The sequence below is a fragment of the Filicampus tigris genome, chromosome 3, assembly GCF_054856515.1.
Source record: "Filicampus tigris isolate MCC_2025a chromosome 3, RoL_Ftig_1.0, whole genome shotgun sequence".
In the NCBI taxonomy this organism is placed as follows: domain Eukaryota; kingdom Metazoa; phylum Chordata; class Actinopteri; order Syngnathiformes; family Syngnathidae; genus Filicampus; species Filicampus tigris.
In genome coordinates, this window is record NC_141219.1 from 8478253 (window position 1) to 8496421 (window position 18169).

At 41.8% G+C, this 18169-nt stretch overlaps 1 protein-coding gene across 2 annotated transcripts in view; it reads right to left on the bottom strand.

Annotated features, from left to right (window-relative positions):
* The window catches only part of gpc5a (glypican 5a), an 89134-nt gene that overhangs the window by 57807 nt on the left and 13158 nt on the right, over nt 1–18169 (bottom strand). For both annotated transcript variants that reach the window (XM_086025929.1, XM_086025930.1), the window contains exons 3-6: nt 8463–8923; nt 8154–8387; nt 6878–7008; nt 6558–6683 (exon numbers count right to left, since the gene is read on the bottom strand). In XM_086025929.1, the coding sequence (XP_085882055.1) occupies nt 6558–6683; nt 6878–7008; nt 8154–8387; nt 8463–8923 (952 nt within the window). The remainder of the gene's footprint in view (nt 1–6557; nt 6684–6877; nt 7009–8153; nt 8388–8462; nt 8924–18169) is intronic.

Sequence of the window (18169 nt, forward strand, 5' to 3'; positions counted from 1 at the left end):
TTCTAAGACTGAAGTGATATGGTGGGTGAAGGGGGTCCTCATGTTCTGGAGAAGTTGTCATTTTTGTCGTGACTTGAGGGGGAGACCATACAGAACAGAGGGGCAGTTGCACTATGCAGGTAGGAACAAGGACGGCTGTGGTGTTAGGGTCGAATAATGTGTTACATAAGTGAAAGTATGCCGATTGGGTGATATTATTTTAGGTGTGATTGGAAGAACAGAGTGCTGGCGAGTATGACACACAGACTCTTAACCTGAGGGGAGGGGGAAACGAAAGTATTGACAAGTGGAATGTAAAAAACTGCTAGTTTTGGCTAGAGTGGACTTTGTACCTATCCAAAGAGTTTGAGTTTTATTACTGCCGAGTTGTAGAAAATTGGATGAGAACCAATGTTTAACACTCGGACTACCAGAATTTTGATACTATCAGAACTACGAGAGCAGTCATTTTGACGGATTGCGCATTGTTAATTTTATCGATCAGGGTGACCAGCAGCGTTTCTCAACCATTGCAACCGCTGGTTGCTATAGAAACCCAGCACTGCCGTCCCAGCGCAACGAGCGCAAGATTAAGTAAAACCGTCAAATTGACTGGGGTGCCGTAGTTAAAGGAATAATGACTCGTAACTATTTTTATATTGTTTAACACCGTAAAATTGCACCACGGTAATGAAATACGTACAGAATAAGGAAAAGTCAAGAGAGATCTTATATCTATATACGCAGAGTTATAACACAGTCAAAATGACTGCTCTCATACTCCCAGTGTTAAGTTCGGAGAAGCAGTCAGTAAGGGAGGTCATTGGTGTCGTTCACATAGCAGTGGAAGTGTAGGTTGAATTTGTGAAATATATGGCCAAGAGGTAGGATATAGATAATACAGAGAAGAGAGGCCTAGACAGAGCCCTGTGGGACACCACACCAGAGTAAATAGGGGGACGGATGAGATTTGAATGATTTCAGTTGTCTAAAACACAACATGATAAGAGTCGTTACATTCCAAACAATTAGCTATCGCTCACAGAGCCTTTTTTCTCATATGCTTGCACCTTTGCTCATGCCTAATGAACACCAACCTTTTATTTTCCCACCTCTTTCAATATGATTTATATCCAAGGTAAAGGGGGAGAGTGGTCCATGGAGACCAGAAAGAGCATGCATGTGTGCGCATGCATGCTTTTGTGTGTGCACACTCAACAGTAGGCAAGGTGTGGGGGTGCCCTGACAGCTCATCACTGGACAATAAGGCCTTGGCTGTTAATGCCCTGCTCCCTGGTTGGGTCACAATATGCTCCAGATGCCAGCGGCAAGCTTCCAGCTCCAGTGTGCGTGTGCTGGGGTGTCTGTGTGTGTGTGTTGGATGGGGGTAATTAATGTTGGAGACAGTACAATCACTGAGAAATGAATGATTAGTAAAAGACACATGCACACACGCACCGCTTCCTGCAAAGTCTCTTGTTGGGTAAAGCCAATAGTGATAAGAGTGCATGATTGGAAATGTATCACTCGCACACACCTACACGCACACGCACGCACACACTTGTCCATGTGCATATAAGAGGGGCTTATGAACTCCATCTAGCCAGCCTGCCAGAGGTCTTGATTCTGTCACTTGGGATGATCGTCAGGATGTGGTACTCAGGCCAAGTGCCGCGTCTAAACCCAAGCTGGATATAGGGTCATGTTGGAGTGGAACTCTAGCCAAGCGGCACCCAGCTCTCAAGTGCTCCAGCGGTTTTGTGGTTATCTCCAGTGGCCAGCTGTCGTGATTGAGGAGATCCTCAAGAACGTCCCCTTTACCCTCTTCCTCTGTCTCATCTTTCGCCACATCTACACATGCACACTTGTCCCCGTCCATGTCTTGAATTGAGATCAACACCACAAATGTGCCCGAAGCAGAAGATTTTCACAAGACACCGGTGCCAAAGTTATGCATTTGTTGGTTCGTGAGCAGCTTTACACACCTGTGGGGCCTGGATTAAGGAACATAAAATTAAATCTTGGTTTATACTTCACTGTTGGAAAGTGTTCAGGCATATGCAAGAAGTGGGCATCTATTGATCTAAATTGTTTGGCCCTGGCACACAACTGGGTGTAAGTTTAAAATATTGATTGCAAAACAAAATCACATTCTAGGAACAGTAAGAACGCCTGCTATTTCACAGGAAAGCTCAGAGGAAATAGCTCAGCTTTAGTTAAATCAACATTTTTGAACAGCTGGCAGCCATAGAGGTATACCTGGAATTTTATATCACATTTATTGCACGAGGTTTCCCCATGCAGAGGAAGGAGATGTCTCTTACTTCAACACATGAGTGTGACTAAGAGGACAGCTATGCATAATATATTTGACAGCATATGTTTAAAAGGTTGTCTCCTCAGTTCAAAATTAGGCCAATTCGTCATTGCAAACAAATGGCAGAGGAGATGGCGAGGCTTGGACATTCAGCATGTATCACTTGAATTCCATCAGCAGTCTGTCAGTGTCATTGACAACACAGATAAGAAGCAGCATGCCACGGTGTACATCATCAAAATTGATGCACACAAGCGGCCCAAGTATCAGCAAAACGCCGTTCCTGTTTTGTATACATGCTAAAGTACATAGCTCCATCTGCTGGTCGGGGTGAGCTACAGCAGTAGAAAATCAGCCCTGAAGGATAAACCTTTCAGATTTACATCTTTAATACGAAGCAGTCGGTTCATGGGACGGCATGCAAAAGCTTGTCCAGGAGGGTTATTAATGTTTGAAGACTTCATATTGATATGTGATAGTACTCAAACAAAGATAACCAGCTGTGATGTTTATTTGAGGCTATAGGTCTGTAGGGAACAGTCATTTTTATTCCAAGTTCCAACAACCTAAATGTTGGCGATAACCTAAGCTCTTAATGCTTCTTGAGGGGCTTCCTATTAGCAGGGCTTATGAACTATCATTTCAGTTACGCGATGGCAAGCTTCACATTTAGTAGGGGGTTGAGAATAAAGATGTATGACAAATTCAGTAGAGTGGAATGAAGAGAGATGTAGAAAAAAAAAAAGCCCCACAAGTTGTGAAGAGGCAGCACTACAGCGGGTCTTATTAGCATGTGATTAACCTCTTCGGAATTTCCCAGACAGCAAAGACAGATGAAAGGTCAAAGGTAAGCGCTTACAACCACTTCAGCATGCAGCACAGCCTATTAAAAGAGAGGCCGTGCTGAAGATGTGCCCGCCAGCCATCAAGCATCATTTAGACAGATGCCAAAGATTTCATCCCTCCTCGAGCAAAATTTCAACACCATGCGAGGTCAGTTGCCTTATTATCGTGAAAAAAAAATAATGTTTTCATCTGGAATAAGGAACTTTGAAAATATAAACATGTCGACTCATACCTGAAGCACTTTGGCAGCGGCGAAATAGTCCGCATTAAACCCAGTCAAAAGCAGCAGAGATCATCATGAATAAAACATCAGACTCCTTCAACATACGTGTTGAGGATCCAGCTTTTTTTTTTAGCCTAGCAAAAACTTTCTCCATTGACGGAGGAAATCGGGATAAAAGAGAAAAATACTTCTGTACAGAGAAACAAACTGGCTCTGCACATGATCTCAAGTGTTCAAGTCAGACTTAAGCAGGACTTAGCAAGTAAATGTTGGGTGTGAAAGTTCTTTTCCCAGGACGGAAGCTAGTTTATCTTTGTCACTCCAGAGGGGGAAAATGGTAGGTGGATTTATTTATTTTTCTTTGCCACTATAATTGCCATGTGAGTGAGAGTGTGTTCTCCCAAAAAAGGAGGCAGCTCATGGCCGCCAGCCACTCCTTGCGTGTTTGTGTGTGGGTGGGTGTGTGCGTGTGTGGGTGTGTGCGGGGGTGTGTGTGTGTGTGTGTGTTGTATCCATGACGGATGGTTAAAGCATGTGGGAATGTGTTAACCTTTCTGATGAGACGAGGACAGCCTCTCCAAAGGCTGAGAGGTGTTCTATTTTTGAGTCTCTAAGCCTGTGTAATTCATTCAAACATTTTAACTGGTCTCTCAAGGGGATGAAAATTGGATAATGATTTTTACCCATTAACTCATTCACTGCCAGACATTTTCAGACCCTTTTTTATCCTAACGTTTGAAAAACATAAATACGTTCCTGGGAATGAATGGCTGGACTGTGAAAAGACAAATACATTTGTCAATGGCTAAAAAGTGAGATTTCTTCCCTTTAGGTTTGGAAATACAGTACAATGAAAACCTTGTAAGGTTACACCCAAAACAACTCTTTGGCATAATGGTTCTTTAAAAGACAGCTGAGGCATTTGTTTTGTTATCAATTTCCTGTGCTACATTTTTTTTTTTTAAATAATGCGTTTGTGGAATAAGAGTTAATCCACCCGCTTTTAGCCATCTCAGCCATCACAGCTCACCTGTTTTCTGAAACTGAGCCATGATTGCTCATTACCTGAGCCCTGAGCAACTGTGATGTCATTTTCAGTTGACAGAAGTGACAAAATTGCCTCCCCCTCAGATGGCTAAAAACGGGTGGATTCCTCATATTCCACAAACACAATATCAATCAGAATGCCTTGTTTCAACTAGTGGGCCGGCATAGAACATATTCTTGAAAAAAATATGTTTGGGTTGACTTCTCTTTAATACCGGTAAGAAATTCCTACCTAATGTTTTGCTCTGCAGGTATTTCACATTGACTTTCTGTGGCCAATCCATGCCTTGAGCAAATTAGCACCTCACTAAGCTGTGAACTAAACAGATGAAGATGTTTTTTTCCCATTAAATCCCTCTGTCATGGTGCATGCAAGGACAAAACAAGGAGATCCAAAGCAAAAAAGAAAAAATGTGTTCAACAAATCTCCAGTGAAGTGCGACGCCATCATCTACACACACAAAGGTACAGAGATTGAAGCTGCTTGTTTTCCTCCCTTGTGATCTTATCTGCTTGCTCTTTTTGTTTTGTTTACCATCGACCCAGATGAGGACGTGCATTAAATCATCCTTAAAGGGACACTTGTATGAGCTTAACATTGGCACTTATATAATAGGTTTGCATGTAAAAATGACATCAGTATTAAAATGCCCACCTCAAAAGACTCTGTAGTGATTTAAGGGCTTTTTTGTGATTAGGTTTACGGCAAATTTCCCCGCCAAGACAAAGCTGTTCTCACCACTACTTTAAGGCCATAAAGTAATTTGTGCCACAGCGCATGGCCATTTGTTATGAGAGGCATCAACACACGCTCTCATATGTACAGATTTAAACGCACATGGGAACCAAACCAATCGTTTAAGGTCACGGAGGCCTCGCTAAGCTTCTGTAAATCAGCCACCATGCGGCAGTGAGTTTTATTCCCCTCTCTCTCGGTGGATGTTGGCTTATGACCGATAGGTAGGAGGTTATTTATTGCATTTGTCACAGCTTGTGTTGACGTCCAGACACTCATTTATGGTTCGAGGCTAGTAGTAAGATAACAGTAGGTGGAGGATCTCAAGACAATTGGGTCAGTGTTCTCTCTTAAAGCCTTATCCTGTCTCTTTATAAGAGAGATCAAAATGAAAACCTGAGGCAAATCAGTCCCTATTTACGGCAATTATTGTGAATGAGGAAGACGAGCTAAAGAAAACAAAGACACATTTTCCCAGCTGGCTGAGGGCATGCTGCTCTGCCTTTTTCTCCAAATTAGAAAACACCCCATAAGGACTTCTGTCACCTTTGCAATTGTAATTTGAGGTGTGATTTTGGAATGTATGAGTATAAGTAGGAAAGAGAAATCTTAACAAATGTTTTGGCTCCATTGTAATGAGCAAACAAGCACTTTGAAAGAAGAAATTGTTTTTGTTGTCTTATTTGTCAGGTTGCTTCTCTTTACAGGAGAGCGCCTAACCATAGTCGCAAGTCCAGTCTGAGGTTGAAATACAAGCCCCCACCTACCATTTCAGCAGCACTGACAGTGGCTGACAGCTGAGCGAAACAGCCCAGACTGAGGATATATGAAGTGGTCCTTGAACGAGCACATAAGACAGAGCACTGTGGTGTAATGGAGACAAGGCCGCTAACTGATGCTGTGGATGAGGCCACTTTGTCTGCTCAACTTCACAACCATTCATATCCCAGATCTACATCCACATAATAGAGGGGCCCTACATCATTGTCAGCTTGGGGTTGTGGAGGGGCTGTCTACAAAACGGGTCAAAGAGTGCGTAAATGACCCCCTCGTGTCAAGATCTCATAAGGAGATGACACGGGAGCAAATCTTTGACACTGTGCAAATGAGGCGAAATTGAAGCTGTCACAGTATAAGTGCGCATTTAGATAACATGTATGTTATCAGGCTCCTGAGGTCGTGATGTTTTCATCTCTTACTCGCGATTAACACCATATTTTATCTGAATATATATACATATATATATATATATATATATATATATATATATATATATATATATATATATATATATATATATATATATATATATATATATATATATATATATATATAGTACATGTGTATACCATATATAAAAATCATGCTGTGATTTGAAACAGCTTCAAAAGAGAAAGAGTGACTCAAACCTTTTTACAATGTCGGTTCCATTCCAGCAGGAAAGGCCATCATCAGAGGCCAGTTCACTGACACACAACTGATCTGCAAGGCCACCGTAGTACGTCCGATAGAGGCGGAGACTGTTCAGGAAGTCCCTATAAAATCAATCAGATGCAGGCACGCCGGAATCTGATTTACAGGTGCATTATACAAAGTACATTTGATGTACTACAATAAAACTGAGTACCAACTACTCATCAAAACTTTAGGATTTCATTATATTGTGCAGATATACTAATGTTATACCCTGTGACGGGATTTTTTTTCTTTTTTCATTTTTTGTACTTACCTTCTCTTAACAGCAAATGAGTCGCCTGATGCTTTGGTGGTAGGTTTAAGATGGATGTATTCTTTGCTGCTGTGCTGGATGCTGCTTGTCTGCACAGTCCCCCTGGTGGGTGGCCCACACAGTTTGTGCACCTATCACCCAATGTACATAGAGACAGACACGTTAGTTTGTAATGTGGATGTGTAACTCAAACTGCGCTTCAGGATGACAGGCTTTGCTCCGAAGTGAATAATGATTTAGTGATTTACTGTGAACATGGCGGGTGCAATGCAAAGCTGAGCATTTCTTTTCGAGAGTCAATAGGTCACAGTGTCACTAGAGACCCACTAGATGGTGATGTTGTATGTAAGCCGGTGCTGCAGAGACAGCACTTTTCCCAGCTCAGTATGACATATTTACATACACCTTTGGTTAAATTTGGTTAAAGAGATTTCTTGGGTTTTGTCAATGTCTCTTTAAAATGTTTAAAAGTCAAAACATAGGAAGCAGTTTCTTTGACTCACCCCTACTTCATTAGGCACTCCAACATCTGATAAGAACTGTGTTATAAAAATCTCACAATTTCATCTTACATTTAATTTTTAATGAACATGTATATTCATGCTTTTATTGCACTTTACAGAGGTCACGGTGTGACATTTTTTAATATTAAGAATAATGATAACTTAATACCTGTCGAATTGTAAATGCATAAAACATGAATTGGCTTTAAGGCTCAGTATTTGATACTATACTGTAAGGAATTCCAAGACGAGGCCACCAGGGGAGAGGCTCTTCAACCTATGGGAAAAAAAGTATACACAGTGGAATTCCTACACCCCGGTTCTTGTAATGTTTTTAGGTGATATTGTGTCCAAATGAAATTCTGATCCATTAAATTTGCCTTTGAGTATTTAATATAACAAATACCAAAACTATGCTCGAGTAGGAACAGCGGCGCTGGGTCGTACCTCCGTCTCCCGTAGGATCAGGAAGTGAGGCAACGCCCCCTCATGAGATAATGGGTTATATATCAGTGCACAGCCCCTCCTTTCCGAGAAGAGCTGCCTATTCTAAAACCTATGTGTTGTTATGTGACTGCTTTATTATTCAGTGTCATCGGTTTTATCAGAACAGCTAATGTGTGTGAGTGTGTATGTGTGTGTGTCTTAGCGGGTAGTGAAATCTACAGCATAGGAATATATCTATAATACCGAGTGTGAGTACTTTTGCCACCTCTGCTTTTGATCCTTCATAAAAAGTAAAACCAGAATAAATCCCTCAAAGTGGACCTGACCTGTGTTGCGATACGGGGTCCGTTTCTTTGCGCAAGTCCAACAGCATCGTGCAGCAGTGTGTGAATTCCCAGAAGCACTTGCTCCAAATCCTGCGGTCCGTGCATCCGACCTGACAAGTCCTCCAGTGAGTGCACAAACTCCCTCCAGTGGATGTCAATCTCGGCCATATTTGCCAAGCAGCCACGCATCACGTTGAGGCAGTAGCCCATGCAGGACTTGGACTGAGTTAAGCCCTGTGAAGCAAAACTTTGGGATCAATATGAAGTGTTTCCAATCAGTTAACAGATTTCACAGCAGTGCAATCCTACCTGGCAGTGGGGGCAGTAATGCATCTTGAGCAAGGCCTTTCTGCACTCGCGGCTCAACTGCAAGTGGTCTGTTGTGTTTATGACTTCAATGCCGAGGTGCAGAGCTTGGAGGAGAAGCTTGCCAGAGACCCCAGAGCGAGCAATCTGATCAGCCAGTAAACCGGGCGCCCCACCGAATGGCCTCACATCACGGCTCGATGACCTCACGCACTCGGTGTAGCCTACCGATAGGTCACTGAGGCCCGGGTTGATGAAATGATTGTATACCATCGGGAAGAGAGTGTCAAAAAATCTTTGGACAAAGTCCTCAACGTTGAGCTCAGACCCAAGCAGGAAGAGACTAATGTCAGTGAAGAGTTCGCCCACGGGACCTTCGGCCTGATCAGCGATGTTGCCGTAGGACTCATGCAGCAGGGCGTTTGTGTGGTTCTCTGCCTGCCTCCTCAACACCTCAAATGTGCCTGTGAAAAGGATAGCAGCAGAGAGAGACAAGGGAAAAAGATTCATCACCTTTCAGCTTCAGGTAACCTAGAAGCTCATTAAAGGTTAAAAAGGAAAAAAAAAAGTCTGTGAAAGCTGCATAATGAGGAGAATACAGTATATCCATTTATACTAAGGTCCTTCCAATTTGGATAGTTGCTAGCACTCATAGCTAGCATTGTGTTAGCTTACATGAAGCCCCATCGCGCTACAAAGCTTACTGTATATTCCCCCTGCCGGCACTCAAATCCTCTGCACATGTTTTTAATCACCTTGAAAATCCAAATATTTTGCTCGGGAGCATATAACATGTAGAATCCGAATTCCTTTTCTCAAGATGTACGTGCAGGCAATTCATCCCAAGCTGGGACATTGGCAAAGAGAAAAAAACTGATGCAACAAATGAAAGCTACAGTATAGGAAATGTGCATAGGTGGGCATTTTACAAAATTTTGCTGGTCCATCATTCGTCATTGGTCAGCGGCCATCGTAGCCGTCCGTCATTTGTCAGTCCGTCATTTTTCAGACGAACCGAATTGGAATTGTTAGTCCGTCAGTCCGTCAGTACATCCTCCGACCACCACCCAAATAAACAGCAGTAAAATGGGCGTCCGTCACTGACAGACGCGGTTAGTGACCATTACTCTGATGGACGAAAATCCACTTACGTCAGTGCTTAGGCCGTCATTTTTAAAAAGTGTCCCGTCATTCATCAATCGTCAGCAAAACAAACATCTGTCAGTGACAGACTGACGGACCAGAATGCCCACCACAGGAAATGTGTACTTTCATTTTACATTCCTGCAGTGTTAACTGGTTGCTGGGCAACCTCACAGTGACCAGATAACTCAAGGGACTAAAAAAAAAAGCCCCACAACTCTCTCCCAGTTTGCCATTTATCTCTTTTTAGGCGCCATCATTGGGGTTTACTGTATGAAAAGAGTACACCAAGAACTTACAACGATTTGAGGCAGGACTTGAGTACTTTAAACTGTACTTTGTGATGTTTTGTATAAAACAAGTCAATTTTTCGTACAAAACAAAACCATTTTTTCTGAACAAAAATGAGTTGTTTTACACAAAACAACCCAGAAACTTGCGTCAAATCGACCCAAGTAGTGGGTTGGTCCACGTTTTGATCAAAACTGGGTTATTTTGGACCCAGCAGTTTTAAGAGTGTGGGTTTTTGTCAGATCCAAGCACGCACAGACGAAAAGAAAAACGTTGTGTTGCTGCTCTGCAGGAAGACGGAGCAAACTATTATTACAACAGCACCATCTGCTGGATATGGTGGGGAAATGTTCAATTTGTCACAGGCAGAAAAATCTATTACTGTGGTTGTGGATGGTTAACGTAGCTTGAAAACCTTTGACTGACTCAAAATATGTTTTATATAATATGTTGGTAATTAATCATAGAACATATCTCACAATAGGCATGCTAAATGTGGATGTAGTAAACAGTGGTTGTTCAAAAACCAAAGCAGTCAAACTTTATCCCTCTGACACCTTTTGCTGCACCCCCCCCCTCACACACACACACCCACACACAGACACACACACACACACACACAGACTACCCCCCTTTTGCAGCTAATACCTAAGATATGGCCACTTTGACATCATGTGCTGATCATGAGCTGTGAGGCAATCATCAGGGTGAAGGCCTGGAGCTGTGAGGATTGTGTGTGGCGAGACACATTTTGACATGATGATGGGGTGGTGGAAGGGTCTGACATGCCTGCAAGCGCATTGTCACAAACAGGCAACATTAAACACAGCGGAGACTGTACAGAAGTCTCTGCAGGTCCATCCGTGTTATATATCACTCTATCATCAGACCTTGAGCAAATCCCAGTTAACTTCGTGCGAAAGGCACACGGCACAGGTTGCCAGTTCATATCGAGATAAAAAAAAGCATTTACGCTCACATTCACAGAGAGTGGGAACTTACGAATTTAGGCAAGTGAACCACAACACCAGAGAAAAATGTGCTCATGAAAAACAGTTTGAGATTATTACAGGCCTCGGGGTGTATGAGGCAAAGCCATCAGAGTAATGAGGGATCCCACAGGGATTCCAGCACGAGTCCTAGATAGAGGTAAACATACAAGACTGTGATACCAACATCACCTGTCAAACTACGCAAATATCTTTTGTTTTATCTTAGTGCCTAAACTCAAAACGAAATCTTGTCATTCAGTCCTTCATCATCCAGAGAAACATAAAAGGGCATGATTAATAACCTGAGTAAAAATTCTGCACACTGAGCAAGTCTGAACACACACAAACACACACACACACACACACACACACACACACACACACACAGTGTTTTTGATAATATTTTAAACCCAAGGGGAAAGTGAAGCAGTGTCTCGTAAGGAGGCCTTGGCCAGCAGCGAGGCCTGCAGGCAAGCCTGACGAACGTCAAGAGGCTGGGGGGAAAGGGGAGTTGTGAGGAAAACCTGTGGTAGTTTTTTTCCCTTCAAACTAAAGGAGAAAAGTCAAGATGACTTTCTCCTCCCACCGACTCAAGACAAAATCGCTTCACGAAAGCTGCTTTGATTATCTTCCCTTGGCGGTTATTTACATGTTATTGCCATTTTCTTTAAATGTCAAACGTCAAAAACTTTTGTCATCCCTCGAAACTATGATAATGTTAATGTCTCAAAATAATAAACTGACTAGGCACCTGTATGCGATATACCTAATGCTGTGGCTAATGTGAGTATAAATGATGATTAGAGTTAAACACATAATGTTGTATAAGTATTCACGACAATTCGTTTTTGAAAGTTTGAGAATGACCAGCCGTCATCCAGACCCATTTGCTTTTCAATGCCAATTAACACAACACTTTCAGTGGAATTCAAGTAAAGTCGAGCTTTGATCTATGTCTAATAGGCTTTTCACATTTGATCCCATTTTCTTCCCGCCTCCCACAAATGATGCACTCTTTTTCTCAGTAGGATGATCTAGTTAACTGTGACAGTGTGAGCTAATCTGGCGATGAATTACACTTAAGGTTGAGACTTCTAGCAGTTGGCACAGAAAAGCAGAAAACTACTTTGACTTCACTCCCTCCAGTCATGTGCTAACAAATACTTCTTTCCTTTCTGTGAATAAATTCTTGATAGGGTCACTGTGATATTTTAACATGGATAAAAGAGATCAAGATCAAACAACACAATCAGTGAGGGAAAAAATATATTGATCTCCATTGAAATAAAGGCTGTAACACAGGTACAGTTACATTATGTATGATGGGATCTCATATATGCTGTATCAAAAACACTGTCTGCAAAAGGATAGTAGTCCTTTTCAAATGACACTGTCCAAAAGTTATTTGTTAAACAATATTGTATGTTTAGTATTGTGGTTGTAGATCGCAGTGCTTTAGGCTAGTGATTCTCAACTGGTGGGTCAGGATCCAAAGGTGGGTCACAGACAGACACATTAAGGGTGAGTCACGGACTGGTTGTAAAAATTAAACGTAGTCCAGGATTGTTTTATAATCCTGGCCTCATTGTTTTTTAATACAAATATTTACTATAATTATGTCTCGTGTTAATATATTCAATTCTGGCCCACATTCTATATTTCAAAGGATATTTTTGAGCTTCTGAACTTTTTTTACTTCGCCTACTTGGGGGCAATAGGAAAATGCGGGTCCCACGGTGACAACTACAGGGATGGGCAAGTACTGACACTGGCCTTATTTTGAGGTATGAGGTGTTTAGGAAGACTACTGATACCAGCCACCGATATTTAAAGGAGAAGTCAACCCAAACATTTTTTTCCAGAATATGTTCTTTGCAGGCCCATTAGTTGAAACAAGCCATTCTGATAAATATTGTGTTTGTGAAATAGGATTTAATCCACCTGTTTATAGCCCGCTTTGGGGCGGCCATTTTGTCACTTCTGTCGACTGACAATGACATCACAGTTGCTCGGGGCTCTGGAAACGACCTATCACAGCTCACCTGTTTTCGGAAGCTGAGCCATGACTGGTCATTATCTTAGCCCTGAGGGTCTTTGATGTCATTTTCAGTCGACAGAAGTGACAAAATGGCCGCCCCTGAGATGGCTAAAAATGGGTGGATTTTGCTGCTTAACTCGTATTCCACAAACGCAATATTAATCAGAATGCCTTTTTCAACTAATGGACCTGCAGAGAATGTACTCTTGAAAAAAAGAGTTGACTTCCACTTTAAGACAAAAAAAACGGACATTGTCATTGACATAATACTCCTCTGCAGTAGTTGGCACTACTGTGACAGTTTCATAAAAATCTGCAAATCATCTACGTCAGAGAGGAGAGCGACAACAGTTGAGAACCACTGGTGTAGACTCGCCACTAGATAAGGTAACCAAAATATTACAGCCACCTGGTATGATGCAGTGTAGCTCTAGAGATATACAGTATACATTTTATGTTAATCTGATAATATCAAGATCAGTGAGTGAGCTATAAAAGAAATAGGCTAAGATTACTAAAAGAACCTGAATTTTTTTTCCAAGACATCTTAGCATGTGTTGGCGACTGCACTACCTTTTCCTCAAAATATAATATTGGGCACCAAATACAAACATAACACATCTGTTTAAAATCACAATGTTACATTTTGCTTAGTTCCTTCAAATAAATTTTACCTCCCACAGGGGTCGTCTTTCTGGGTTTTTCTGATTTTAACCAAGGACAGAGCAGTGTGGTGAGTTCAAAGCGTGTCCAGACCACTCCCAGCATACATATATGAACAACCATTCACACTCTGTGACTGTGAGTGTGAATGGTTGTTTGCGTTTGACAATTTAGTCTTTATTTACCCTAACAAGCAGGTTGTTGGAAAGAGGGCGGAAGCCAAAGTAGCTGGAGAAAACCAACACAAACAAGGCGAGAACATACTCCACAGAGGCAGGCTGGAGACAAAATTCCAACCCAAAACCTTGGCACTTCAAGGAAACTGACCACTAATGTGGAGCACTACCGGTCACTTATATGTCATAATGAATATTTGTACAACGTTTGTCAAAATACAACTACAGCTGAAATGGAATCTGAAAAACTTGCAATAAGGAAGCAGATGAGGAAATAGAGCACACAGGTCGTAGAAAAATTGGTACATCCTTGCAGGTCACATAGAGTGTCTATGAAGCAGAAAATGTGCGTGAGACAGCTCAGCCTACCTGCAAGCGTTGATCTACAAACAAATCAGACAGAAGGACAACGGCTGGTCTGTGTGGTGTATTTATTTGTGTTGGGACATGTGCAAGCATGTTTGAGGGAGGAGGGGGGAAGTGCAACATGAAGAAGAATAGTCCAAATCTGGCTGAGCCACGTAAAAACATCCATCAGGCGGGTGGATTATCTGTTCACCCCCCACTTGAATTGGCACTGCAAACAGCAACAAACTGACCTACAAATAAGTCATGTTGAGGTCTCTGGAGTATTTTCTTTTTCCTTCCGTTTCAATAACGGGAGCATTATTTCATAGGCTGCACTGAGGTGCAACAGACAAGTGTGCTAGTGTGACTGACTTTATTCAGTCATTTTGATAAAAAAAAAAAAATTCAATCTCAGACTCGGGCTTGCCCTTTATCTCTGCATACTTCCTCTTGAAATGCATTTACCACTGATAAGAAGATTTTCAGGCTTGCTTTCATATATCTGAATAGACCCACCAGAATAACAACAAAACAATAGTTCCTTCTCTATCAGCCTCTGCCCTTTTGCTCTTCATTTTTCCACCCCGCTGCTCTCTTCTTCCGCAAGGTTTAAGAGTCAATATTTGAGGATCTGTTGCAGCTCTCCAACACTTCAAAAAGCACGGAGTTCGGCAGTGAACATAGCCTTTAATATGCCGTTCCGGAAAAGAAGCAGAGAGGGTCAATAAAGTGGGACACAAGAGCTTCTTGTTGAAGAGTATGTGTGTGTGCTTGTGCGCCTGGTACATGCAGGTCAAACATCTTATATGTGTAGAAACACAGGTCAGTGTTTGTACATATTCATTATTGCATATCTTTCAGAAGCCCCTTGCAAAGGGCAGAGCCTCTGCAATTGCCAAGGGCCAGCCAGAGAGAAAATCATTTCGTTAGGGTTTTGTATAGCAGGCCCAGCGCACTGCATGAAAATAATTACTCGACTGAATTTGGTCATCTCAACAGGTCAATTAACAGTTCCTCAGATAATAGGATGAATAAACAGATACAGAAGAAAGATTAAAAAAACGCAATAGATAAAACTGTAAGGACAATAGCGCTTTAAAGGAGAAGTCAACCCAAACATATATTTTTCAAGAATATGTTCAATGCAAGCCCACTAGTTGAAACATGACATTCTGATAAATATTGCATTTGTGGAATAAGAGTTAATCCACCCATTTTTACCCATCTCAGGGGGCAGCCACTTTGTCATTTCTGTCGACTGAAAGTGACAACTACTCAGGGCTCAGGTAACGACCAATCACGGCTGCCCTGATTTCTGAAGCTGAGCCGTGATTGGTCGTTACCTGAGCCCTGATCATTTGAGATGTCATTTTCAGTCGACAGAAGTGACAAAATGGCCGCCCCCTGAGATACAATACAATACAATACAATTTTATTTATATAGCGCATTTCATAACAGCTAGAGCTGTAACAAAGCACTTTACAAACAGTAGACAATAAATGAAGACAATAAAAGGCTTTTATACAAAAGTATTAATAAATAGAGATATAAATAATATATAAGATATAAATTAAAAAATATATATAAACAAATAAAGCCAATAAATTAACATCAAAGATGGCTAAAAACGGGTGGATTTTGCTGCTTAACTCATATTCCACAAACGCAATATTAATCAGAATGTCGCGTTTCAACTAGTGGGCCTGCTGTGAACATGTTCTTGAAAAAAATACGTTTGAATTGATTTCCCCTTTAAAAGGGCAAGGACAGACGGGGATGGAGAACGTTTACTTTATGAATAAGGACAAAGGGACGATGACGGAAGGGTGCCCAGGATGCGGATGGAAGACGGACTGGCAAAAGAGAGTAAAGTGCCATTCGCTCTCATTTTATACAGTATATCACTTTATCACGATCAGAGTCAGATGTGAGCTGGCAGCATGATGGCAACGTGTTTTCAAACTGTTGTTAACTGTCAAAACAAATCAACAAGAAGACATTTGATCCCTTTGTGACTTGGATTGGTAATGCAAAATATAGAACAACAAAACGATGTGCTTCTCTTCACTGTGTACGTCTTGATGTGTGCCAAAATGCACAGACATGGACAATTAGATTTCATGCAGGAGCAACAACAGAAAAATGGTTCTGAGTTTAGAAAATCAAGCCATAACTTTGGGAGTATGGTATGTTCAAGGATAAATTCACATGAGGTAAACTAGAGTCGCTCCAATTACTCGAGGGTGGGCCAGGGTGGCCCACAAAACAACAAAGCACTCTCTGAATAAATGTTTAACTCCTCGACACCCACACCCGTTTTGGGAAAGTATATTTGCATAATCCTACCAAAGGGAACGCCAAGGAACAAACAAAAGGGGAGGTGACGTCTAAGAAAACTCAACATGCCAAATAGAGTTAATCCAGTGGGCTAATGAAAAGGGGTGGGGGGCAGTAGTTACTTTCTAGCTGTAAAGATTGACAAACTCCTCGTGCCAGGATGTTGAAGATAAGCAGGACAATTATACCATTATATGTGCCATGACAGCGGACAGGATGAGGGGGAAGAGTTGAAGAGGGGAGCACACACAAGGCTTGGTGTGTTGCTGTGTTTACGATTTTTTTTGCAGACTAATCCTTCGCGACTCCTTCCTGACGCAGGAAATACTTCCTTCAAAATGTTCGAAGAAGCAATTTCAAAAAAGTTATGGAGACAGAAGCCTTTGGAACCTTCTCCGCAGTACCTGAAATAAAGTTGTTTTTTTGTGCTGTAGTAAAGTTACACCTGTCTTATTTTAAAGTGGAAATCAACCCAAGCACATTTTTTTTTCAAGTTCATGTTTTCGGCAGGCACTCTAGTTGAAACATAGCATTCTGATTAATATTGTGTTTGTGGAATATGCGTTAAGGAGAAAAATCCACCCCTTTTTAGCCATCTCAGGGGGCGGCCATTTTGACTGAGAATGACATCACAACTGCTCTGGGCTCAGGTAACGACCAATGACGGCTGACCTGTTTTCTGAAGCTGAGCCGTGATTGGTCGCTACCAGAGTTGTGGCTAAAAACGGGTGGATAAACCCTTATTTCCTCAACCCAATATTTATCAGAATGCCTTGTTTCAACTAGTGGGCTTGCATAGAACATATTCTTGAAAAAAATATGTTTGGGTTGACTTCCACTTTAAGAACGCAAGTTTGTAATGGGCTTAGGTTTTAGAACCAAAACCACCAAATGAAGTAGACATGGTTTTGCGCGGGCGGCACAATCGTTGCTGTCCACTGCAAACATTTTTTTTTTCCGTCGACTCAAGTGCATAAATATGACATTGAGAAATTATTCTGCACTACTCCACACAACTCTGTAAATCTCTAAAAGGGCATAAAACATGTCATAAAAATCCAGCTATGGTTTAGGAGCACTGCATCATCTCATTTCGAAAATGGCCCAAAGACAAGCTCCAGCAGCTATAAATCTCCATTTCAAACGCACCCACAGGGGACAAATTATGTAAAATGCTGACAAGTATGTGTATTTTTAGACCTCATCACCGAGCATGAAGTGGGTGGCAATGAAGTGCATATTGTAGTTTGAAATGTGTTTACAGTACGTGTGTGGTAGTACTAAAACACAGCGCTAGCCCAGAAGTGGCAAGAGTCATCTCGCTGTCCGACTGTGTGTGTGTGTGTGTGTATGTGTGTGGATGGGGGTGGGTGTGCGGTTGTGGGGCTGGCATGTCGGGTGGGGGGGGTCTGTGTGGGTGTTTAAAGGACATACATTGATAACATCCACAATACTGGGAGCAAAAAGTATGACAACCCCTTGGCTAATGACCTCTCCATGAGATAATCCGAGTCAGCCAGCTAAAAGTGGAATCAATGTGACAAGATTGGAGGTGTCTGTGAAGCTGCCCTGTCCAACAAGGATTGCCTGACGAATCCCGCAAAATGAATCATGTCTCGTACAAAAGAGCTTTCAAAAGACTCGAATTTAAAAATGTGAACTTGCATGACACTGTAAAGGTTTACAAAAGTGTCTTTAAAAGTCTTGATGTGCACCAGTCC